The sequence below is a fragment of the Macaca fascicularis genome, chromosome 4 (genome assembly GCF_037993035.2).
Source record: "Macaca fascicularis isolate 582-1 chromosome 4, T2T-MFA8v1.1".
Taxonomy (NCBI): domain Eukaryota; kingdom Metazoa; phylum Chordata; class Mammalia; order Primates; family Cercopithecidae; genus Macaca; species Macaca fascicularis.
Genome location: NC_088378.1, coordinates 161388768 through 161414988, shown reverse-complemented (window position 1 = coordinate 161414988; position 26221 = coordinate 161388768). Strand labels below are relative to the sequence as shown.

Below are 26221 nucleotides of genomic sequence, written 5' to 3'. Positions count from 1 at the left end.
GGGCTCCTGCACCGCGCGCACCGCCCACGCCGCCCGCACAGCGCGCACCCAGCAGGGCCAGGGCGAGGGCTCCAGGTCTCCAGGTCTCCCAGGGCGCGCGCCCGGGGTCCGGGGGTGGGGGGTGTGGAGGCGGTTCCCTTGGAGCGCCCAATCAGCAGTAAGGCCCGGCGGTGGCGCCAGTGACGTAGACCGCACTTCCCTCCGCCCCACTGCGGGCCGACGCTCGGCGCTGTCAGCCACGCGAGCTGGAGCGCGAGGGGAGAACGAGGAGGAGGGCTTTGGGGCCGACTGGCTGTCGGAGGGCGGCGGGTCGCGGGGAGCGGGGGAGTGAGCATGCGCAGCGGCTCCGGGGCGGGTAGGGGAGGAGGGACCGGCGCTGAGAGGCGCGCGCGCGCGCGCGCACGAGCGGCCCGCCGCCGGCTGCGGGTGGAGGGGGCGGTTCCTCGAGTGTCGGCGACCCGAGGGCGGGCAGGCGGGCGGCAGGTGCTGCCGCAGCCTCCGGCCGGTCCCGCGTCTCTTCGTCCTCCGGCGGCGATGAGCTGGGCCCTGTCGGGGGCTGCACCTGCCGGCTGCCCGTCAGCACCGGCCTCCCGGCGTGACCTCGGCCTCCTCGCGTGTCCGGCCCCCGCGGCGCGGCGCTGCCCCTGAGAGGGCGCGGCGGCGGCCTCCTCCGCCCCGAGTCCGGCCGCGCGGGGACGGCGCCCGGCCCCCTCCCCTCCCTCCTCCGTCCGCCGTCCTCAATGTCTCCCCGGCGGGGAGGGGGCTGCCTGGGAGACTCGCTGAGCGGCCGCCCCACGGAGGACCTCCGGCTGCAGCAGCAGCAGCGCCCGGCCCGGCGTCCCGCAGCCTCCACCGGCGGCGGCGGCCTGGAGGAGCCGCGCACCCGCCGCCGCCCCCCAAGCCTCGCAGCCGCCGCCGCCGCCCGGCACCCGAGGAGAGGGCGGCGGGCGCCCCTCGGGGAAGATGAAGGCGGAGGGGGGCGACCACTCCATGATCAACCTGTCGGTGCAGCAGGTCCTGAGCCTCTGGGCCCACGGGACGGTGCTGAGGAACCTCACGGGTAATTGACGCGCCTGGGCTGGTGACGGGGATGCGGTCCTCCCCTCTCCTGTCTTCTCCTTCCCGGGGAGGGGACACGCTCCTCGCCGCCCCACCCCCGTGCGCGCCCCGCTCGGAGCTCCAGGTCACGGCGAGGAAGGTGTTAATTGGAGCCACTCCGCGCGTGTCCTGGGGGCGCCGGCGCCCGCCACCCCCTTCCCTGAGTCGCGGGGTGAGCATCCGCGACCCCCGCTCCTGCCCTGCGCTGGGAGAGCTCCCGGCGGCGGCCCGGCCTCTGTAGTAAGCGCGGAGTAGCTTTAGTGCTGAGACTTGAGCGCGGTTCGCTTTTATTCCATTACCCTCTTCCCCTCCCCCTTCCACACACATCGCTTCTTGCTATTTACATCTTTTTCTGATTTAGCTCTTTTTCTTTCTGGCAAGTCTCAAGCCAAATGTAGGACCTAAAATCACTGCCCACAATGGTCGATTTGCTTTTCAACCGCTAATTTTTTTGGGCGATGTAGATAACTGAGCAAATTACAGTGGATCGGGGCTGAGCTAAGGTCTAGTGCAGTCTAAGCATGTTAGCTTCATATATCTCCTTCTCCTCCCATTTCCTTTTGTCTGTCTGTCTCTTTCCCTCAGGCCTCCAGCTGCTGCTTCTGAGACTTTTGATAATTTTGTGTATTTCCGTTCATTTATTAAGGCTGTCAGGAATTGGCCTTACAACATCAATTTCTGTTTGTAAAAGTGGGTGATAATACACACAATATTTTTATTCAGTCTGTAGATTTGCTTTATGAAGAAACTTCTGGTTTTGTTGTGTGGAAATGCTTACGTTATACGTTGAGTTCCGAATTTAAAAATTATTCTCTAAAGTAGAATTTACGAGAAAGAGATTCAGTTGCGATTTGGTGACTCCTCAGTGCCTGCTTTTCAGAGAAAAAAAATTCTTAAAAACATACTCAGGATTTAATTCTTGAAAATGTGTAAGGCAGTTAATTTCAATAGAACGTTAGTATTTCAAAATGCATTTTGTCAAACTGGTTAAGAGTGTTATGAGTATTTTACAAATATAACATGTGTTCACATATATAACAGATATAAAGTCTGGCATGGTATAGAATACATTCATAGAAGAATTTTATGGAATTATATACCACAAAAGACAACTTGAAGGACACTGGTTTCTTTGAATAGAAACTATACAGTTAAAGTAGATTCTGGATTGCTTGATGCTATCCTCACTTTTAAGCTGTGGTTATTTAACTTGAAACAGACTGACTGTACGTGTTGATTGCCGGTAAGGAGCATATTGTTATAATTCTGGAAAACTAAATGGACATAAAGATCATCTCATGATTCAATTGAATTTAGAAGTAGACTGCTTTATCTTACTTCTGATTTTTCTTGCATTTATCCACTGTTTGGTATTTGAACTGTACCAATTTTTGTTGAAGTCAAATGAAAAGTAGGGACTTAACATATATTCGTGCAGGCATACCTTGGAAATATTGCAGGTTTAGTTCCAGAACACTGCAAGAAAGCAAATATTGCAATAAAGTGAGTCAAATGAATTTTTTGTTTTCCTAGTGCATGTAAAAGTTACATTTTACCTGTAGTCTTTAAATGTGCAATAGCATTGTTTGAAAAAAAAGTACAGACGTTAATTTAAAAATACTTTATTGCTGAAAAATGCTAATGATCATCTGAGTCTTCAGCAAGGATGTTACCTTTTTCCTGGTGGAGGATCTTGCCTTTGTGTTAATGACTGCTGACTGATCAAGGTGATGATTGCTGGAGATTGGGATGACAGCAGTGTCTTAAAACAATGAAGTTTGCCACTAAGGAAGAGCAATAGACTCTTCCTTTCATGAAAGATTTCTCTGTAGCATGGGATGCTGTTTGATAGCATTTTACCCACAGTAGAACTTTCAGAATTGGAGTCAATCCTTTCAAACCCTGCTGCGGCTTTATCCACCGAGTTTATGTAATAGTCTAAATCCTTTGTTGTCATTTCACTGGTGTTCACATAATCTTCACCAATAGTAGATTCCATCTCAAGAAACCACTTTCTTTGCTCATCCCTAAGAAGCAACTCCTCATCCATTCAAACTTTATCATGAGATTGCAGCAATTCAGTCACATCTTCAGACTCCACTTCTAATTGTAGTTATCTTGCTATTTCAACTACACCTGTGGTTACTTCCTCCACTGAAGTATTGATCCCCTCAAAGTCATCCATGAGGAATGGAGTTAATTGCTTTCCAACTCCTATGAAAGTTGATATTTGGACCTCTTCTCATGAGTCACGATTGTTCTTAATGGCACGTAGAATGGTGACTCCTTTCCAAAAGGTTTTCAATTTCCTTTGCTCAGATCCATCAGAGGAATCACTATCTCTGGCAGTTTTAGCTTTCTTACACAGTGTGTTTCTTAAATAATAAGACTAGAAAGTCAGAATCACTTTGATCCATGGTCTGCAGAATGAATGTTGTATTAGCAGGCATGAAAACAACATTGATCTAGTTGGACATCTCCATCACAGCTCTTCGTTGACCAGGTACATTGTCAGTGAAGAAAATACTCATTAGAATGAAAGGAATCTTTTTTTCTGAGCAGTTTGCAACAGCGGGCTTCACATATTCAGTGGGCCATGCTATAAACTGATGTACTGTCATCCAGGCTTTTTTGTTTCATTTATAGGGTGCAGCCAGAGTAGATTTAGCTTAATTCTCAAGGGCGCGAGAATGGTAAATGAGCGTTGGCTTTAATATAAAGTCACCAGCTGCATTAGCTCCTAAAAAGAGTCAGCCTGTCCTTTGAAGCTTTGAAGTCAGGCATTGACTTCTCTCTAACTATGCAAGTCCTAAATGGCATCTTCTTCTGATATAAGACTGTTTCATCTACATGGAATATCTGTTGTTTGGGGTAGCCACCTTCATCAGTTAGCTAGATCATCTGGATAATTTGTGCTTCTACGTCAGCATTTGCTGCTTCATCTGGCACTTTTATGATATAGAGGTGTCTTTTGTTAAATCTCAAGATCCGACATCTGCTAGTATCAAACTTTCTTTTGCAGCTTCCTCACGGAATTGAAGAGAGTTGGGGCCTTTTTGTGGATGAGGCTTTGGCTTAAGGGAGTGTTGTAGCTGGTTTCGTCTTCTATTTAGACCACTCAAACTTTCTTCATATCAGAGAGCAGTCTGTTTTGCTTTCTTATCATTTGTGTGTTCACTAGTGTAACACTTTTAATTTCCTTTAAGAACTTTTCTTTGCATTTGCAACTTGGCTGTTTGGTACAAGAGGCCTAGCTTTTAGCCTAACTTATGTTTGAACGAGCCTTCCTCACTAAGCTTTATCATCTCTAGCATTTGATTTAAAGTGAGATATCTGACTCTGTTTTTCACTTGAACACTTAGAGGCCAATGTAGGGTTATTAGCTGGCCTGATTTCAATACTGTATCTCAGGGAATAGGGAAGCCTGAGAAGAGGGAGAGAGACTGGGGAATGGCTGGCTGGTGGAGCAGTGAGAAGACACACAAGATTTATCGAGTAAGTTCCCTGTCTTATATGGGCGCAGTTTGTCGCACCCCCAGACAATTACAATAGTAACATCAAAGATCACTTATCACAGATCCCTATAACAGATACAATAATAAAATTTGAAATATTGTGAGAATTATCAAAATGTGACACCAAGTGAGCACCTGATGTTGGAAAAATGGTACTGATAGACTTGCTTGACACAGGGTAGCCTCAAAGTTACCATTTGTAAAAGCCAAAATAAAGTGAAGTACAATAAAACAAGGTATGCCTGTAGATGTTAGTCACTGGCTTAGCTCATCAAAGGGCTTTTAGAGAAAGTTAGCTTTGGGAGCCATAGAGTAAATGTAAATGTAACTTAACTCCTGGCCAGCTTCAACAATATTTTTAAATAAGTAAGATTCTAATGATTATAATTGCCGCCAGTTCCACAAGTCAGCCATGAAGCTGATAATTGTAGTTATTCATCCAAGGTTAGCTCCAGTTGTCTTTCAATATGATCTTAATACTTGCCAGTTGCTCATTGGACCTTGCCATTTCATAAAGGATATGCCGAACATCCCAAACTTGGACTGCGGTGGGACCGAGGAACATGGGAACCTCTACTAGGAAATAACTATTGTCTGAATATGTAAAATTCTAGGCGTCAGAGTAAAAATGCAGAAAAAACCAGATTAGAAATATGTTTCACTAGTGGTTGAGTGTACAACATGTTAGGAACCACATCTCAACAGTGGCAGTCTGTAAGTGGTAATATTCTGATGGGATTCATTGTGGCTTTCTCCATGCTAGTGACCTTAGTGATCCCATGTGTATCTTAATCATTAGTTAACAGATGCTGCCTACAGTGCCATTTACAATTTAGTCTACTAAAAAGAGGCAAGTAAACACAACTTCTGAAACATCTGTCATTTGTTGAATGACCACTATGTGTTAGGCACTTTACATATATTATTTCTAATTTTCAGAGTAACTCTTCAAAGTACATTTAAAAGGAAACTCAGAGAGGTAAATTAAATTGTCCCAAATCTTATAGCCAGTATATGACTGAGCTGGGCTTTAGACCCAAGTCTTTGCCTCTAGACTCCTCTTTCTTCTTTACCATGCTACTTCAGCTACTTCCTCCTTACTTTCTTCAAGCAAAATGAGTTTCTTGCTTTATCTTGCTGCTTCTGCTCTTTGTACATACCTTTTTTATGTTTTTCAATTACGTTATAATTTGTATTTATCGATTCTAGACTGTGAGCTTTTTGAGGGTCCATCCATTGCCTCACCTTTGAATTCTTATACCCTAGCATTATAGTACCTGGCACATAGTAAATGATAAATACGTGTTTATTGAGGTGAATTTTAAAAATTTTAACAGTTGTATGATTTAAACATTCTACATTGCATTGTTGCTCAGCTGCATCTCTTGGAGTGAATATGCTGTTTAAGAGGAATGAAGTGTTAAGCAACTCGTATAAATCGTTTTTTTTGTTTTGTTTTTGTTTTTGTTTTTTTGTTTTTTTTTGAGACGATGTCTGGCTCTGTGGCCCAGGCTGGAGTGCAGTGGCGCGATCTCCGCTCACTGCAAGCTCTGCCACCTCCCAGGTTCACACCATTCTTCTGCCTCAGCCTCCCTAGAAGCTGGGACTACAGGTGCCCGCCACCATGCCTGGCTAATTTTTTTGTATTTATAGTAGAGACGGGGTTTCACCGTTTTTGCCAGGATGGTCTCGATCTCCTGACCTCATGATCCGCCCGCCTCAGCCTCCCAAAGTGCTGGGATTACAGGCGTGAGCCACCGCGCCCGGCCGTAAATCGTTTTTATACATACCTTTAAAACATGCAAATGCTTATTGAGTGTAGTTTTCTGTGCTGGGTATAATGTTTTCATGTATTTTGTTTAATCTTTTCAGCAATCCTGAGAGAGATTATTCTTATTTTACAGATTCAGATACTGAAGCAAAGAGTAACTTGCTTAGATCTGATAGCTAATAAATGAAAAAGTCATTATCTTTTTTCATAATATGATAACACATACTGTTAAGTCAGAAGGCATTTTTATCATCATTATAAACTTGGAAATGAAACTAAGAGAAAGGAGCGTAGTGTAGAACCAGGGCTACTTGGATTTAAGAAATAACTGTGTGAAGGATTTGCACAAATTTGCTTAATAGGCATTCTGGTTAATTAAATACCAAATGAAAGGAAAATATGCTGTCACTAGTGTTTTTTTCCCATGTACAAACAAAGAGATGTGATGTGATTCTTCACTTTTTGTATTATCCCAATGGGTGAAGTGGGAAAATATACTGACCTTTTTATCTTGGAGACTGACCGCTAGAAAGTAGTCTTGTTTATGTACCACTTTAACAAAAATAAATTCTTAAAAAGTAATCATGAGAACTACAAACATCTTAACATTTTACAGCCAGAACTCTGACTTAATTTCAGAAATATTGAAATAATCACTCCATCAGTGAAGTGACATGGCTGAGATCAGTTATTTAATGACAGAGGCAGGACTGGAACCAGAGTTTCCTGGCCATTTGTTCTCTGCCTTTCCTTGTTCTCCTACATAGCTTGTTAACTCAGGCAGGTCAAGAGAGAATAAATATTACAGTACAGGTTGAACATTCCTAATCTGAAATTTCGAAATTCAAAATGCTCCAAAACCCTAAACTTTTTGAGCACCAACATGACACTCAAAGGAAATACTAGAACATTTCAGATTTCAGATTTTCAAGTTAGGAATGCTGAATCAGTAAATCGCATGAAAATATTCCGAAATCTGAAGTCTGAAATCCTTCTGGTCTCAAGCATTTCAGATAAGGGATATTCATCCTGTACTTAAGGGTACCCTGGTAAGTATTTGCATCAGCGAGCCTGAATATGTATGAATGGAACTAATTTGTCCAGAAAATAAAATATACTGGAAAATGTAATACATTAGGCTTTCTGAATTTTAAGTTGCCATTGCCTTTGTAAAAGCTAGTGATCCATATTTATCATCTAGCCAGTTTTAGAACTCCCACCAAGTTCAGCCTGCTATTTATTTCCTCTACCTTGGAGACACTTGTATGGGGATTCCATATCGAGCATATTAATCCCTCGAAACCCCATATCTATCACTTAATAACTATTGCCAAAATTATCTTTCTGTATATATCACTTCTTTAAGTGCGTTTTTCACAAGATTCCTAAATTGTTTAACTGTATCAGTTATATGCTTCTAAAGTAGGGAGATAAATAGCTTCCTTTCTTTCTCAAATAGATTTCTTTGAATATGTTCTAAATTCCCAACCCCAATCTAAAACGAGAGTCAATATTGTATATACAGTTTTTTAGGTAACTAGACTTTTAAAAAATCTACAATTAATTTTTTTTTTTTGCTTTACTTTTATTTTCTTTAACTATTTTGGCTTCCATCTTAGTGTTCTGACCCAAATTTGGTTGCTAAGAGTTTAGAGAAGAATTTTTATTTAGAAAAGGGCAGGGTCTGTAAACCCCAGTATAAATACAAAACTTGGCTGGTGTTAGGAAAGGGATAATTGCTCCGTGGGAAAAAGATGAGGGCTGCTTCAGGCTGGTCTCTCCCAGTGTCAGCAGCCAATGTGGGGGCAGGTGTTCCCTTCTTTTTATTGGTAATAAGCATTGGGAGGCTGGGAATTCAACCTGGAATGAAGGCTAAAAGGCTTTCTCTCTCTCTCTCTCTCTCTCTCTCTCTCTCTCTCTCTCTGTGTGTGTGTGTGTGTGTGTGTGTGTGTGTGTGTGTGTGGTAGTAGTAGTACTAGTAGTAGTCCCCTTTATTCAAGGGCAATATGTTCTAAAACCCCCAGTGGATGCCTGAAACCATGGATATTTCTGAACTGCATATATACAGTCATGTGCCATGTAACTTTCCAGTCAAAGAAGGACCTCATATGATGATGGTCCCATAATTTCAGAATGGAGCTAAAAAAATTCTATCACCTACTGAGATCATGGCCGTCCTAATGTCATAGTGCAACACATTACTCACATGTTTATAGTGATGCTGGTGTCAACAGACCTACTGTACTGCCTGTTGTATAAAAGTAGAGCATATGTAGTTATGTACAGTACATAATACTTGGTAACAAACAACTGTGTTACTGGTTTATATATTTACTAGATTTTTAATTGTTATTTTAGAATGTACCCCTACTTACCAAAAAAAACCCAAAACTGTAAAACAGCCTCAGGCGGATCCTTCAGGAGCAATTCCACAAGAAGACATTGTTACCTTAGGAGATGACAGCTCCCTGCCTGTCATTGCCCCAGAAGACTTTCCACGAGACAAGGTGTGGAGGTGGAAGACAGTGATGTTGATGATCCTGACCCTGTGGTAGGCCTCGGCGAATATGTCTGTTTGGGTCTTAGTTTTTAACAAAAATTTTTTTTGTTTTAGAAGTAGAAAAAAGCTTATAAAATAAGAATATAAAGTATTTTTCATACAGCTGTACAATATATTTGTGTTTTAAGCTAAATGTGATTAGAAAAGAGTTAAAAAGTTAAAACTTAAAAGTTTATAAAGTAAAAAAGTTACAGTAAGCTAAGGTTAATTATTGAAGTACAAAAAATATTTTAAAAGTAAATTCAGTGTAGCCTGTGCATAGTGTTTATAAAGTCTACAGCAGTGTACGATAATGTCCATCCGAGGCCTTCACATTCACTCACAGTTTCACCTGGAGCAGCTTCCAGGCCTGCAAGCTCCATTCATGGTAACTTCCCCATACAGATATCCCATTTGTTAATCTTTTATGCCATATTTGTACTGAACCTTTTCTATGTTTAGAGACACAAATGCTTCCCATTGTCTTACAATTGCCTGCAGTATTCAGTAAAGTAACATGCTATACAGGTTTGTTGCCTAGGAGCAATAGGCTAGACCGTATAGCCTCAAAGGAATATATGTTGGGCTCTACCATCTAGGTTTGTGTAAGTACACTGTATAATGTTTGTACAATAATGACATGGCCAAATGACACATTTCTCAGAATGTATCCCCGTCCTTAAGCAACACATGCCTGTACTGTTTTTTCCTACACGTGTATACCTATGATAAAGTTTAACTTAGAACTTAGGCAGAGTCAGAGATTAACAACAACAATAATAAAATAGAGCAATATAGCAATATACTGTAATAAAAGTTATATGAATATGGTCTCGCTCTCAAAATACTGTGTTGTACTATACTCATCTATTTTCAGACAACAGTCAGTAGTGGGTAACTGTAATTGCAGAAAGTGAAACTGCAGATAAACGGGGAGTATTGTATTGTATATATGTATATTTAGGATGTGTATACACATGCACATATACATACTACATTAGAGTTCCCTTTGAGGCATTATAGTTGCTAAGCCGTTTTTGTTTTAATATTTAGTGTCAGTCAAAAGAAAAAAATAAAAGAAAGTGAATATTTGGTATATGTATTTGGAATTGTTCACATTCATACTGGTATAGTCAGCACCTTCCTTCAGTAGTATTCCCAAGCAGGCATGCTTCTCTCGGGGTTACTCTGTATTCTAGCTTACCATTAGGTTAAGTTCCTCTTCCTCGATGCCCTATTATAGGAGGTGAGTTTAAGTAGGTAAAGTTACCTCAAATGTCTACTTAGAGTTTATTTATGTTTTGTAAAGGTAGCCCTAAAGATATGTGCTACTTTTCAGTATTTGTGTCAGACCTCCATTTTACTTTTAAAAAAAAATGTGAAAAGTCCTTACCCTTGATGGTACAGAGTCAATTAATAAGTACCAGTATGATATGTCCTTCATAGGATTTAACTTCTTAGGAGGCTTACCTGTATATCTTATTGAGAATGAAGATGCTATAATTTTTAAAAACCAAAATTGTCATTAGAGATTGTTTTTTGTTTTTACCATTTGTCATTAAGTTTTTATTTTCTTAATTTCTGTCTCATTATTTTTGAATCATAAATTCATATCCTCTAGCAATACCAAGTGCAAGGTCCACATGACATTTCTTAGATCTGAACCATTTTCTGGATAAGTATTGGGACTGCTTGAGTTATAATTTTGATTCTTTAATATTAACTATGATAATAAAATATATTTATCTTTGCTTAGTGATTGAAAGGAAGGTCTAAGAAAGTAAGATAGTTCATGAAGAGGAGTCACAATTTCTAGGGATATATTTTCTATGGAAAAGAAACCTAAACAGAAGAGGGAGGAGGTAGGGATGGGGACAAAGAATTGAAACTAAGGAAGGAAATTGGAATTAAGAGTGGTCAGAGGTAAGAGGAGAGCCCAGAGAGTGTAGCGTGTTGAACTTACTATAGTATCAGATGAATAATTCTACTGGTGGCTATATTTATTGAACCCTCACTATGTATCAGACACTTTATAAAGCATTTTGCATGCATCTAATTTTCTATAAAGTGAGCATATAATTTATTATTTAATATATGTGATTATATCAAGTGTGATAAGTTAATTTTATGTTTTTAATGACTACATGCACAATAAAATAATCATAGAGTAAACAGTGGCAGTAGCAACACATTTAAAGGACGCCTCATTAGACTGTCACATTCCATTTCCTGACTTTAGCTAAGTAGATTAAGCCTTGAAAGAAACAGACTTTTTTCATCAAACTTTATGCAAATAGGAAGAACACAATTTCTAACTGGAGTCCAGCTGCTTGTGTTATGATAATCATGAAATATAATCTAAGAGCATTTGTCTACTTGTTGTAGTAGGACTTGAAAAAAATGAAAATAGTTTTGAGGAATGTAGGTTACTAGATCAATTAACATTAGCTTATTAACATACTCCATTACTCCCCTTCATCTGATATGTTATCCCATATACTTACATGTACATCAGGTTTTCTAACTTTTTAGAAATAAAGACGGGGTCTCACTGTGTTTCCCAGGCTGGTCTCAAACTCCCAGACTCAAGCAGTCTGCCCGCCTTGGCCTCCCAAAATGCTAGGATTGCAGGCACGATCCACTGTACCCCGCCTCTAATTTTTTTTCATAATCCTGCCATGGCTTATATAATTTCTTCTTTTTTTTTGAAGCGGAGTCTCGCTTTGTCACCCAGGCTGGAGTACCGTGGCGCAATCTTGGCTCACTGCAAGCTGTGCCTCCTGGGTTCAAGTGATTCTCCTGCTTCAGCCTCCTGAGTAGCTGAGATTACAGGTGCACACCACCATGGCCGGCTAATTTTTTGTATTTTTAATAGAGATGTGATTTCACCATGTTGGTCAGGCAGGTCTCAAACTCCTGACCTTAGGTGATCCACCCGCTTCAGCCTCCCAAAGTACTGGGATTACAGGCGTGAGCCACTGTGCCCAGCCACATCTTTTTTTTTTTTTTTTTTTAAACCAACACTTTACCCTGACAGATTTTATGATTCTTATATAAAAAAATATATACCCAGGGTTTCAGTACTAAGGAACGAAAGTGATTTCCTTCTTAGAAATTTTACTTTTAGTAGTTAACATTTCTTTAACACCTTTTAATGTGTTGGGCATTGTTCTAAGAATGTTACATGTATTATTTCATTTGAGCCTCACAATAATCCCACAAGGTAGACACTATTATTAATTCGGTTTTTAAAAGTGAGGAAACAGGCAGAGAATATTTTGCCCTTGCTTACAGAGTATCTAAGCCGTGACTTGAAAAATTACCACTGTCAGTCCAGTTGAGCAAACATTTGAGTAACTTTACAGTGGACATGGTGATGTCAGAGATACAAAGATAAATACATGGTGACTATTTGCAAGAAGCTTATATTCTTGAGTATTAACTTACACATCTTCGTATTAGTTATCTATTGCTGAATGACATTACACCCAAATTCAGCAGCTTAACACAAGACACATTTATTTTCTCATACAGTCTCCGATGGTCAGGAATGCTGGTTCTGGCTCAGGGTCTTACTGTGTCCAGTCAGGCTGTCAGCCAGGACTACTGCATTCTCTGCAGACTTACCTGGGGCTGGGGGGTCAGCTCCCAGGTGCATTCCTGTGGCTCTTGGCAGGCGGTGGGAGGCCTTCTCCATAGGGCTACTCACAACATGGTTTTTTCAGAGTGAGAGATCACACACACATGAATACAAACACACAGGAAGAGAAACCAAAACAGAAGCCACAGTCTTTGATAGCCTAATCTTGGAAGTGATACACCATCCTGTCTGCTGTATTCTGTTGGTCATACGCAGACCAGCTCTGGAACATTGTGCGAGCAGACTGCACAAGGGTGTGGTGGGGACTCCTGGGGGCCTGCTCAACACTGGCTAAGACAGTGTTAAAGGTGGGTATGGGGAGAAAGGAATGAGGCTAAGGGAAGACTAGGGACATCATAGCAGGTGAGGGGATGAAGTGTCTGTAAAAACAAGGTGGTTAGAAAAGCAAAAAGCTGTCTTGATAGGTAGAATCATGTTTAAATAGCACAGTCTAGCATTTTCAAGGATTAATCCTGATATTTCTTGATTATGAGTTATATGCCAGTCTCTGTGGTAAACACTGATGAACAGAAGTGAAAATGTCAGTCATCAGTAAGGAGCTCAGTGATCTGGAGAAGCTAACCTTTAGATTGAGTAGTTCTTTTGTGGCTTGTTGAGTTCAGAAGAACCAGGCAATGGAATTGTGAAGACAGCACAAGAAGAGGTAGGGGGTGGAGGAGGAACCTGTTTCTGGGAGGGTAGAGAGGCAGGAGATGTGAACTGCCTGTGGGTTGGTACTACCAGGACATGATTATGTTGCTGCTCTTGGGTGCCTTGGATAGCAAAGATGTTTTCATCAGTAACATGAAACTGGATTTTCATTATACAGTTTTTTCCTTCTATCACTCCCTACCCATGAATTACTTGAATCTGTCGTGGTTTCCAGGCCTACGTATCAGAATCACCTGGAGCTTTTCATACAGATCCGTGGCTCCAGTCGATATATGTGGAATTAGGATCTTAGAACAAGGCCTAGGATGCTGCATTGTAAACCAACTCTTGAGGAGATTTTGTTATTGAGAGCTTAGGGGTTTTGAACACCCGATTTTAAAAAAAGTTTTTTTTGTAACAGACTTATAGCTATCTTATGGTGTATAATAGTCAATATGGGCGATTGAGACTTACTAAAATTCAGTATAAATGACTCACTTATTTCTAAGAGCATATAATAACCCAGTTGTTTAAAAAAGTGACTGTCATTTAACAGATTATATTAAATTTATCTTTTGAGAATGTTTTCTTCATTTGTATGTGGTATTAGCCATAGAAAATTATCCTTATTAAATTATAATACAGTTATCCCTCAGTATTGTCATCCAAAAGACCCCTGGGCTGGCTGAGTAGTAGAAAGGATAGTTTTATCAGCAGTATCAATTTGCAAACCAGGAGGAGACAGTCTCTGCCATGTGCATGTGCATGTGCAGAAGACACTCTCTTCATAGAAGGGAAGTTGAGTTGGGTTTTGTTGCCTCTCAGAGTTTGTGTTACACAATAGAGTCATACATATTCAGCAGGTTTGGGGGAAAAGCTATACATATTTATGAGAGGAGCTGAGTGCATGCTCAGTGGGTAAACGTGTAACATACATTCTGTGTTAACTTTGGGGCAAGGTTTTAGCATTAAAATAAGGTAGAATTTGACTACATCAAAAGGTGAACTCTGGGACGCAAAGGCAGTCTGTGCGCAGTCTCTATGGCATGCTGTAACTGTTAGAGACTGGCTTAAGGTCTACAATTGCTTATCAGAAAAGAATGTTTGTAAGGCTGGTCCTGTGTCTAATCAGAGTTGTGGTCTGGGTTGTAAATCAGTTAGGGGTGGTCTGATAGCTCCTATTGTCAGGGAGTTTAGAGCCATAGGACTTTAGAAATTTGCCATGCCACCTGGGCCCTGAACCCTTGACCTGTAGGTAACTTTGCTTCCTTAATCTTAGGGTCAGTCTTAGTTGATAAAGAGGTGTCTATTTTGGTCTCAGAGTATATATGGAGGATTGATTCTAGGACCACTGCGTATACCAAACTCCTGCAGTGGCCCTGCAGGACCCCTGGATGTGAAAAGTCGACCCTGCCTGTAGGCGGGTTTTGCATCCTGAGAGTATTTTTGCTCCATGTTTAATTGAAAAAAAAAATTCCACATGTATGCAGACTCGTGCAGTGCAAACCTGTGTTGTCCAAGGGTCTACTGTATCTTAAAAATTCTAAACATTTTAGTTATATTAAATCTGAAGTATATGGGAGAATCAAACGTTAAAAATGTTGATGTAAAAATGTTAGGTGAGCAGCTATTGGAATTTCCACCTCCCTTCTTGGGTAATTGGAGTTCCGCTATTTTTTTTTTTTTCCTAAAAATAAAGATTTTAAAGAAGTAATAGAATCCTTGAAAGTCATGTATTTCCCAGGCCTGTTTCCTCACTTATAATACTATCTAATGTAAACAGTTTTCATATTGATTAAAGGAGAGCTGATCTAGAAATGTTATGAGTTAAGAAAAAAAGTTTAGAAGTTTTACTAGGAGTTAAGAAAAATGTATGCATTTGTACATAAACTTGTTTCTTTAATCTTTCAAGTTAAGCAACTTTCTTTTTCAAGTGGGACTTCTTCAGACTTTTAATATACTTATTTGTAGGGTAAGGTTTAGAACCAAGAAAATCTTTGCTCTCTGAACACCTCTGACCTCTTAGACTTAGGCCTTCTTGAAATATGGTTTAGGAAACTTGATTCAATATTTAAAGATTCCTTCCAGTTATGAAATTCTCTCTCTCTCTCTTTTAATCCCAGTACAGCATAATTACTTCCTTACAATTAGTCAGAATGATATTTAAGGTGTGATTACTGTGACTTTACTTTGCATTATTTGCAGTTTTCCTGGTTATGCTTGTATTTCCTGATCTGTCATTCATTTGGTCACCTATTTATATTTAGTTTCAGGAATGTATTATATTGAGAATTTCATTACAAGTTATGCTCATCGGTGTAAAAAGTTTAATGTTCAGTACTTAGTATAAATATCCCATGGAAATATTATATCATGAGATTGTAAAACATTTTATTCTTCATTGAGAAGATTTTTTAGGTCAGTGATTCAAAAAACCATGAATCAAAAAAAATATTTTTTTGTATGATACATATAATTTAAGATGCTTGAGGGCACATAATAACAATTAAAACCATTGTATAGTTACTGTTATAATTTCATACTAGCTTCAGATTTTGACACTTTTTATCTGAGTAAAAATCACTGGAATTATAATTGATTAATTATTCAGTTAATCAGTTATGGGGAAGAACAAATTGAATGGCATCTTTTAGGAAGATAGTGCTGTGGCTTAAATATAGAGCAATTTTTGAACTATTTTAAATAGCTTTAACCTGATTTCTTTAAAGCAAATGATATTTTGATTGGTTTTAGTTAAAAACCTGTTTTTCTAAGGATCGTCTTCTATTTAATTATGGCTATTGTTATTTACAGTTTGAAATTATATAATTAGCAAGCAAAAGGGTATTTTAGTTTAAGTGGGTAATAAACAGTATCGCCATGAATTTTAAGATGGGCACTATTTTAAAGCAGCTCTTGTGAAGGTGTCATAATTAAATTTAAAAGCTAGTATTTCTGCTCTCAAGAGGCAAAAGTAGAAAACTATTAAATATCTCCAGTAGCTTTACCTTATGTATTAAATGTGGTTGCAGTTGATAAATACAATTTATTTTTAAATCTGGTTGAAACGTTAGATTAAAAATAAGAAGAAAGTGTCTTTTATGTTTACCTTCATTTTAGCCTTCTTTGTTGATTATTTCTTGGTGTAAAGTTTGCATCTGGTGTCATAATCCTGTCTAAGGAGCTTCCTTCAATATATTTTGTAGCATAGATCTTCTGACAGTTGATTCTCCGAGCTTTTTTCTTTCTGACAAATAAATGTTCATTTCACCTTTAGTTTTGAAAGACATTTCTGTTGGATATACATTTCTGGCTTTATAGTTTTTTTTCCCCTTTCAATATTTTAAAGATGTCACTCTATTGTCTTCTGGCTCAGAAGTTTCTGACGAGAAGTTTCCTTTACTTTTTATATTTGTTCCACCGTTTGTAATATGTCTTTTAACCTCTGACTACCCTCAGTATTTTCCCTTTATCTTTGGTTTTCACTCATTTCACTATGATGTGTCTAGGTGTATGTGTGGTTTATTTTTGTTTTGTTGTTTTTTGGTTCTTGGAAGTGGGAGGTATTTATCTTGCTTAGGATTCTGTGAGAGTCTTGGATTTGTGGTTTGATGACTTTTATTATTTTTGGAAAATTTTTAGCCACTTTCCCTTCAGGTGTCTTTTCTTCTCCATTGTCTCTTTCTTATTCTGGACCCCAATTACATATATGTTAAACCATTTGAAATTGTTCCATATCTTTTTCTCTAAACTTCTGGCATTTTCATTTGGCTCTTAGAATTTCCATCTCTACTGAGATTCCCCATCTGTTCCTGTGTGTTGTGTGCTTCTTCCCCTAGAGACGTTAACGTATTAACAATAATTATTATAAAGTCCATGTCTGGTTATTCTACAAACTGGGCCATCTCTGACTCTGGTTCTATAGATTGCTTTATCTCTCAACAGTGAGTTGTTTTTCCTGTTTTTGAGTGCTTCTTATAATTTTTTAATTGAAAAATCTCACTAAAGACTGAGGTACATAGTGTTTATGTCTGGAGATGGTCTGTTGCTTCTGTTAGACCAGTAGTGTGACAGTTGATTTAATCTACTTAAGAGTTGAGCCGAATTTGAATTTAATGGTTGTGGTTACCTTCAGCGCACCGCACGCTTCACATTCTCTGAAGGTTGCTGTTGTTGCCTTGTGTTTAGGGTGGGAGCTCTGTACTGCAGGGTTATTCTCGGTGGCCATGCTCCATTGTAGCTTTTAGCCATTTGTTCACAACTGTGCCTCAGAAGGGGCCTCCCCCAGTGGTGGAATGCTGATGCTTGTTACTTGCTGCTGGGCTCCTGAGGGGAGCTGTCCTGTTTTTGTGTTAGGCATGCTCTGTGTATGGGGATCTCAGGAAGTGGGGAGCTTTGTCAGCATTCCTGCCTTTCTGAACCATGGTGGCCAAACTCTTCTTACATTCGTGATTGTTCTTAGGCAGGAGTTTCCCGTTCTTCCATCAGCAGTAACAGACCTCTGCTTGGAATTGGGTCCTGGATCCTGGATGGTTTTCTGCTTTTCCCCCAGGAATAGAGGTTTTATTCTTCTCCCCTTCCCTGAACTGGAGTTCTGTTATAGCTTTGCCTGTCCCTTTAGGGTGACAGGATTTGCTGCCCTCCCCTAATGGCTAAGACTTTTGCCTTGAATAAGAGAAGGGTCGCAAGAAGCAAGATTTCTGTTTCCCCAGCAGCCAGTGTCACCTCCCGCAGGCCTACACTGCCAGTGGTGGCTCTCTCCAGTCCCGGCCTATGATCCAGTCTTTCCAGGGAGCACCCAGTAGAGACCTGTGGAAAAGCACTTGCAAGCGAGTGTGCATTTGTGTGTGTCACTTGTGTCATTAACTCAAGGCTGGTATGTTAACCCATGCTTGGTCTGTAACAATCTGTAAAAATTGTAGCGGATTTCTTCTTACACACTTGTATGTTGCCCACTGCCTGCTCTTGTGCTTTACCAGGTAACACGTGTCCCCCACTCTTTTGCATCCTCACCTCACTAATGAGCTAAGGAAAAGTTATGATTTTATAATTTTATCTTTTTCTCATTGGATGGGAGTGACTTTTTTGCAACTTTTTATATTAAAATTTAAATAGAATAACTGAACTGTTTTAGTAATCATAGATTTTAAATTCAACAAAATCATGGATTTAAGAAAAAATCAGGGACACTACAAACCTGAAATTAATGCATGCTGGGCTTAATACCTAGGTGATGGGTTGTTAGGTATAGCAAACCACCATGGCACACGTTTACCTATGTAACAAACATGCACATCCTGCATATGTACCCCAGAAATTAAAAAAATAAAATAATTTTAAAAAGAAATTTAGATATTTTTAGAACATGGTCAGTAATGTAATTGTGCAGGTAATCTTCACATTTTTGTACTTGTTATTTTCCTACTTTTAGTTTCTTTACTGCTTGCTTCTCACCAACGTTTGAACTGTTTGGTAGATGGACTAAACGTACGTTTTTATACTCCCAAACCTAATGGAATTATCATTTATCCAGGTGTTCACACAAGAAATCTGGGAGGCCAGACATCACACCTCCCTCATCTCTATCATCCAGGCCATCTGCAAGTTCTAAATATTTCTCAAATTATTTTCAATCCCAAGTCCAGTACAGAAATCCAGGCCTTAATTTATCTTTGTACTCTTTAAAATTGTTATTATTTACTCATTTATTATCATTACTTTTTTTTTTAATAGTGACAGGATCTCTCTCCATTGCCCAGGCTGGAGTGCAGTGGCACGATCATAGCTCACTGCAGCCTCAAACTGCTGGGCTCAAGCAATCCTCCTGCCTCAGCCTCCTGAGTAGCTGGGACTATGGGCTTCTGCCACCACACCTGGCTAATCTCTTTGTACTCTTGAAATATTCTTATAGTCTCTCATCTCCATCCAGTCCCACTTTTCCATATCTACCAGAGTCATCTTTTTAAAAGGAGATATGATTCTATAACTTCTTTATTTAAAGCCTTTATTGGGTCCTCATGGTCTTCAGTTTTCACCAAAATTCTTCATTCTGTATGGTCTATAAGCCTCTCCTCTTTCTTTGCCAAAATTACTGGCTCTAGCCAGAGTAATTTTGACTTGTTTTTACTCAGTGTTTTTTAGACATCTAGAGAAATTCATACCACTGTAATTTACAGCCTCATCTTTCCATATTTTTTGATTTTAGTCAAACCCAGAGTTCTTGCAATTTCATATTCTCTATTATATACAATTTCATGATTTGAACATTGTGTTTTAGAGCAGTGGTTTCTCATTCTTGGCTATACAGGAGCATAAGAAACGTTTAAAATTGGGAAACTTTCAAAAATTCCAGTGCCCAAGCTACATCCTAAACCAATTAAATCAGAATGTCTGCCAGTGGTATCAAGGCATCATTTATTTTAGGCTCTCCCAGGGGACTCCAGCACACAGCCAAGTCCCACCTCCCACTCCCCACTCTTACTGCACCTTCAACGTGATTATCTAATTTGTTTAAATCTTGTTAATTTTTAAAAAATTCATGTGTGGTGATGACTCTTCTTGGGACCTTTCTTGACAACCCACATCCTTGCACAGGGCTATGTACCCCATAGCATAACCTGCATACTGTACTCTGTAGAAACTGAAGAATTAGAACATATGTAATTGAAATATCATTAATTGAACACTCAAAGTGCCAACTCTTCCTAATATATGAAACCACCTTGACTGTAATTTTCCATGGGGGATGGGACAGCCAAGCCCAGCCCAGGAGTCAGCAAACTTTTTCTGTAAATGCAGTATTCTGCTTTTAGCAGTAGTATTTTATTTTACTTAAATAGAAAATGTAGTAAATATTAATATTTTTGGCTTCATGGGCCATATAGTCTCTGTCACAATTACTCAGCTCTGCCATTGTAGCTTGAAAGTAGTCATAGACTACTATGAATGAGTGTGTCTGTTCCAATAAAACTTTATGAACACTGAAATTTGAGTTTCCTCTGATTTTTACATGTCACAAATTATTGTTCTCTCTCTCTCTATATATATATATATTTTTTTTTTGAGATGGGGTTTCACTCTGTCACCCAGCTGTGGTGTGGTAGTATGCTCATGGGTCACTGCTGCAGCCTTGACCTCCTGGGCTCAAGTGATTCTCCTGTCTCAGCCTCCTGAGTAGTGAGGACCACAGGAGCACACCATCATGCCTGGCTAATTTTTTTATTTTTTTGTAGAGATAGGGCCTCATGCTGGTCTTGAACTCCTGGGCTCAAGCAGCCCTCCTGCCTCAGTCTCTCAAACTGCTGGGATTACAGGAGTGAGCTACTGTGCCCAGCTTCTTGATTTTAAAAAATCATTTCAAATCTAAAAACCGTTCTCAAAGACTGTGCAGAGTCAGGTGGTAGGCTAGATGTGGCTCATGGGCTATATGTTGCCACCCCTTCATCTATATTACACTTTTTCAAATTGTAAATGTATCATCTCTCTGAGAGTCTAATCCCCTATGTGGGACGTGTCCCCAGATTCAGAAGTCATTGCTGTTAGAAAATGGGAGCAAGTTCTACACTGGATTTGCTGGTATAACAAAAAGCTTGAAATAACCCAATTTGGACACAGATTATTTAAATATATAATATGGAGCATTTCTATAAAGAAAGTTGTGGTATAAAGAAATATATATGAGATATATAAATGGTATTTTCAGCTTGATTTCTAGAATGTTTAGTATACAGTAAGTGTTCAGTATTGACTTGCTAATGACTTTTAGTAGAGAAGTTGGATTCTCTGTATTTTTGAGGATTAAAAAAATAATTAGTCTCATGAGATAGGTTTTGTTGTTTTAATGACTTTTGGAGTTTTAAAAAAATACCTCTTATGTAACTTTATCCTAGAGTAGTGATTTCTGTCTCTACTGCATACCCAGTATGCAGTCGTTCTCATGAGCAGCCCAAGTGTATTAGATGCTCTACTACACTAATGGTTATTAGTGTAGTAGATAACTAATGGTTATTAGTGTAGTAGAGCATCTTCTCCTTTGATAAGAATAGAATGAGAGCCAGGCATGGTTGTACATGCCTGTAGTACCAGCTACTCAGGAGACTGAGACAGGAGAATCATTCGAGCCCAGGAGTTTGAGTTCAGCCTGGGCAACACAGCAAGACTGCTATCTCTTTAAAAAAAAAAAAAAAAAAATGAAAATCTAATTTCTAAAAATATTATATTTGCCGTAAAAATGTGTGTAAAATATTTCAGACTGGTTGTTTAAAATAGTAAATAATGTATAAAATAGTATCGTTCATCTCATATCTTATCTCTAAAAGATAGCCATTGTTAGGTATTCTTCCATTTGATGATACGTTTTCTGTACAGATATGAAAATGTACTTTTTTAAACAAATAGGATTATACAATACGTACCATTCTTTAACTTGTTTTTACTCAGTATTTTTTAGACATCTAGAGAAATTCATTTCTCATAAATAATGTTGTTGAAGGATTAAAAACAAAAGCACAGAAGATAATTTTTTAGTGGCTTGGCAACCAGAGCTGATGAAAGTTACAGATTGGGAGCAGAGCTATTTCTAGTATTGTTTGGAGGCTGGAACAGATCATAACTCTGCTGCCTTTCACCCCACCAAAAGGTAACGCACTGCAACAATCCAGACAAAATTAGTCTAAGGTGAGGATTGTAGATAGTCTTGAGTGGGGAATTGTTACAAAAGGAATTTCTGAGATATGTTCAGAAAGAAGGGATATTCCCTTCCAGAGAATCATGGTGATTGTAGGCATGGGATGTTTCAACGTTTCTGTTGTTTTGTGTATTACATTTTTTAAATGTTTGTTTTGTGTTTTTTTCAGCACTAGCAGAGTCTCTCTGGCTTCCTCCCCTCATTGTCACCCATTTGCTAGAAGCTTGGATGAGGTGGGGTACGGGTGGAGAGAGAAAACTGTGAGCCTCTGGGTGTTCACTTTAGCATAGACAGTTTAAGGAAAGGCTGTGATAGTCCACTCCTGTCTTTTTACTAGGTGTTCTTCTTCCCAGGATCTTAGGCATCTGCTTTTGCTCTAGTCCTTAGGATCCTGCAGTTCTCTTCACCTGAACTAATCCAGTAGGTTTCATGTATTTGCCAATAGTGATTGGGCTTTCGACAGTCTTGCTTATCCAGAGTTGATCAAAATCTTTAGAGGCCCTGTTCACTCAGGAGGTTATGTTGATCTGTCAGGTAATTCAAAATAATAGTAATAACACAAAACCTAACATAACTGTAAATATTCTCAAGGTAGTCCATTTTTTCCATCATAAAGAGTATGATTTTTTAAAAGAGAAAGAAATGTAAAAGTAAATCTGACATTAGGGTACTTTGTTGATGTTGAGTCTGATGAAGGAATAATCCTGGACTGGTCATTGGAGGACCATTTAAGATTCTGTTTTAATTTTATGATTATTTTTATGCCTTTGGTTTTTATAAAACATTAAACTGAAATTTTACTTTGCCTTCTATTAGGTAGATTTATTGTTGAGATCATAGCTACATATTCAGTAGTCAAACAACACTACTTTTTTTATAATGTCAGATAATCTCCTGTTCATAGTGTTAAATATAGTCAATAAATTATTTCCTCTAATTGTATTATAAGAACTTTTTAAATGGGCTCGAGGTACAAGGTGGATTGTTGACTTTTGTACTGAAGAGTCTGTGGTTGTTGCAGAGCCTTTCCTTGTCTCAGGGTAAATTGAGAAAAGAGCTCCCTTGATGAAAATATACACCCCCATATTATACTCCCTTATATTTTTACTTTATTAGGTTCACTTAGGAAAACTGCATCTTTCAATATGCAAATATCTTCTGAGCAAGTTGGGGTTTTTAAATTTTAATGTATTTATTATAAATTGAAGCCATGTGTTTGAGAGTGATGGTCTGAAATACTGTTTGCCTGAATGCTGGAAGAGAAAAGCCTCTAAAAGGCAAACACTGTCTATTTTTCTGTAATCACTAGCTTCTATCTCTTATGCCATTGAGAAGCATGCATGGTAGCTTAACACACACTATAAAATATATCAGATGTCTCTTCTTTGAAATAATTTCAAATTGCCTGAGTCCATTCTATGTGCCAATTCTTAAGAATTTGGCAGGGTAAAGCTGATTTTTAAAAAAATCTTTCTATTCCCTCTTTCGTTTTTTAAAATTAAACTTTTTATTTTGAGATTGTAAGAATCGCAGTTGTAAGAACCAACACGTAGAGAGCTTATGTACTCTTTATCCAGTTTGCCCAATAGGAACATCTCAGAAATCCACAGTATAATATATCAACCAGGATATTGACATGGATGCAATCCACCAACCTTATCCAGGTTTTGCTAGTATTTCATGTACACTTGTACTCTTCTCTGTATGTATTTAGTTCTATACAATTGTATCACTTACATGTATATCCACCACTGTAGTCAAAGAAGAAATCCATTACCACAGAGATCGCTCAGTTGCTTTTTAATAACCATACCCTCCTTCCTTTTTAAGGAGTTTTTGTTTTGTTTTAAAATTCTTAGTCATTTGTGGTCTTGACCTAATTATTTTTCAAATTTATATCCATGCTTTTAAATTTTTTACCTTTTTAAAAAAATTGGTAAAAACATATCTGATGAAACACACTCACTGTTGGCTGGTCGTGGTGGCTCACACCTGTAATCCTGGCACTTTGGGAGGCTGAGGTGCGCGAATCACCTGAGGTCAGGAGTTCGAGACCAGCCTGGCTAACATGGTGAAACCCTCTCTCTACTAAAAATACAAAAATTAGCCAGGCATGGTGACGGGCACCTGTAATCCCAGCTACTTGGGAGGCTGAGGCAGGAGAATCGCTTGAACCCAGGAGGTGGAGGTTGCAGTGAGCTGAGATCACTCTATTGCAGGCCCCCTCCACCCCAAAAAAAGGCACTCACTGTTTTCTCCACCCTCACACAGATCACTTCTGTGACAAGTGATGTGTGGTTTTTTTTTTCCCACACCAAGCAATTTAGGATACCAACTGGGTGTCCTACAGTTCAATTTAGTTCTGACATCTACCTGGTGGTGTTAGCATCCAGTCCCACAAGTTAAAGGCACAGTCCCAGAAACGACTCCCATTTAGACACCAGTAGAAAGCCACTTCACTGGTTATGGTTACTGGTTGATTTTAAAGGTTACAACTTGAGGCCAGGTGTGGTGATTCTCGCCTGTAATCCCAGCACTTTGCGAGGCTGAGGCAGGAGAATTACTTGAGGCCAGGAGTTCTAGATCAGTCTGGGCAACACGGGCACATCCTGTCTGTACAAAAAATATTTTTATGGCCCACATGTGTAGTTGTAGCTACTGGGAAGACTGAGGCAGGAGGATCACTTGATCCCAGGAGATGGAAGCTGCAGTGAGCTATGGTCACGCCACCGCACTCCAGCCTGGGTGATGGAGCAAGACTCTGCCTCAAAAAAAAAAAAAAAAAAAAAAAAAATCATATGGTATTCATTTGTGATGGTTTATTTCACTTAGCATAATGTCCTCAAGGTTCATTCATGTTGTAGCATGTGACAGGATTTCCTTCCTTCCCTTTTAAAACTCAGTAATTTTTCCATTGTATGTGTACTGTGTTTTGTTTATCCATTCAGGGACTCTTGAGTTGCTGTCACCTCTTGGCTATTGTGAATAATACTGATAAACATGGGTGTGCCAATATCTCTTTGAGATTCTGCTTTTAGTTCTTTTGGGTATATACCCAGAAAGTGGAATTGTTGGATCATATGGTAGTTTTGTTTTTAACTTCTTGAGGAGCCTCCATACTATTTTCCACAGCAGCTGTATCATTTTACATTCCTACCAACAGTGTATATCCATATTTAACGATATTTAGATACATAGGTTTTGATTCATCCATTTTAATTCTATTAATGACTATTTTATTGACTTTTCTTTTACAATTGATAGTGACTACCTAGCCCAAATCACAGATGAGATACTTTGTATTATGGAACGTTTGCATATCAAGGATGACCCTCAAGGTAACATCTAAATATTTTAGAGTCAGCTCTTTCAGGTATCAGTGAGAGAATCCTTACCTGAACAGTTTAAGTAAAAAGAGGGATTTTATTACAAGGGAACTGGGATGTGACATTGAATCTAAGGATGGTAATGTGTCAGGGCCATAGAAATAACTCATTACGGGACTTGATTCTCTCTTGTCTTTGATGAATCTTTTTCTTTTTGTACTGTGGCTTTCATCCTGCGATGATGAAGTAACTTCACAAATTGTGAGCCTTTCAGCTTTAGCTACCCAAAGAGCAAGGACGCTCAGTTGACCCCAATCCAGAAGTCCCAGGGGAAGGGGACGATTGGCCCAGCTTGGATCACTTGCCTTTCTTTCATACCTCACTACAGTATGGTCAGGGAGAAGGAGTCAGTGCAGGGACATCTGTGGAAACTATATGGAGTGACTGGGAGGCAGTCAGGTGGCCAGAAGGAAAGGGAATGAGTGTGGGAGAGCGAATGAAAAGTGCGCTTGTCCACTGTCTCTAAGCCGAGATGTCAGTGAACAGTCGATTGAGGTCACACTGGGGAGATAATATTGGAGCTTGAAAAGTTCTTGGTAAGGAACACTAAGATGACTAGAGGCAAATGATTTTTTTTTTTTTAATCTGACTGATTTTTTAGTATACCAAGGTCAGGGCCACAAGGAGAAAATGCCTGAAATTCTTAAAAATAAAAGGTAAAAATAATTGACTGATTTCTGGAATGATTTGAATTAGAATTAGAAGGTAGTTAAAAACATTCTTAACACTGTTATTTAGGGTAGAAAATAAAAGATTCTATTTCAAATAGGAATTAACTTTTATAATTTATCCTAAGAAGTTTACACATATATCAGAGGTTTAATATGAAATTGATGGATGATAGCTATATAATAGGGACATTTAGAAAAAATTAGAATATAGTATTAACCTTTTGAAGCCATAGGAGGAATATTTCCCCATCAGGCGTCAGCAAT

The 26221-nt window shown here is 39.3% G+C and overlaps 1 protein-coding gene across 3 annotated transcripts in view; it reads left to right on the top strand.

Annotated features, from left to right (window-relative positions):
- The first annotated feature begins 403 nt into the window (after positions 1–403).
- Positions 404–26221, top strand: part of TMEM170B (transmembrane protein 170B) — a 43787-nt gene continuing 17969 nt past the window's right edge. For 2 of the 3 annotated variants that reach the window (XM_065544424.1, XM_005554035.4), the window contains exon 1: positions 404–1060. In XM_065544424.1, coding sequence (XP_065400496.1) covers positions 741–1060 — 320 coding nt within the window. In that variant the 5' untranslated portion in view covers positions 404–740. Of the gene's footprint in view, positions 1061–8742; positions 8936–26221 lie in introns of all 3 variants that reach the window. The other variant, XR_012434245.1, reaches the window with a different exon arrangement.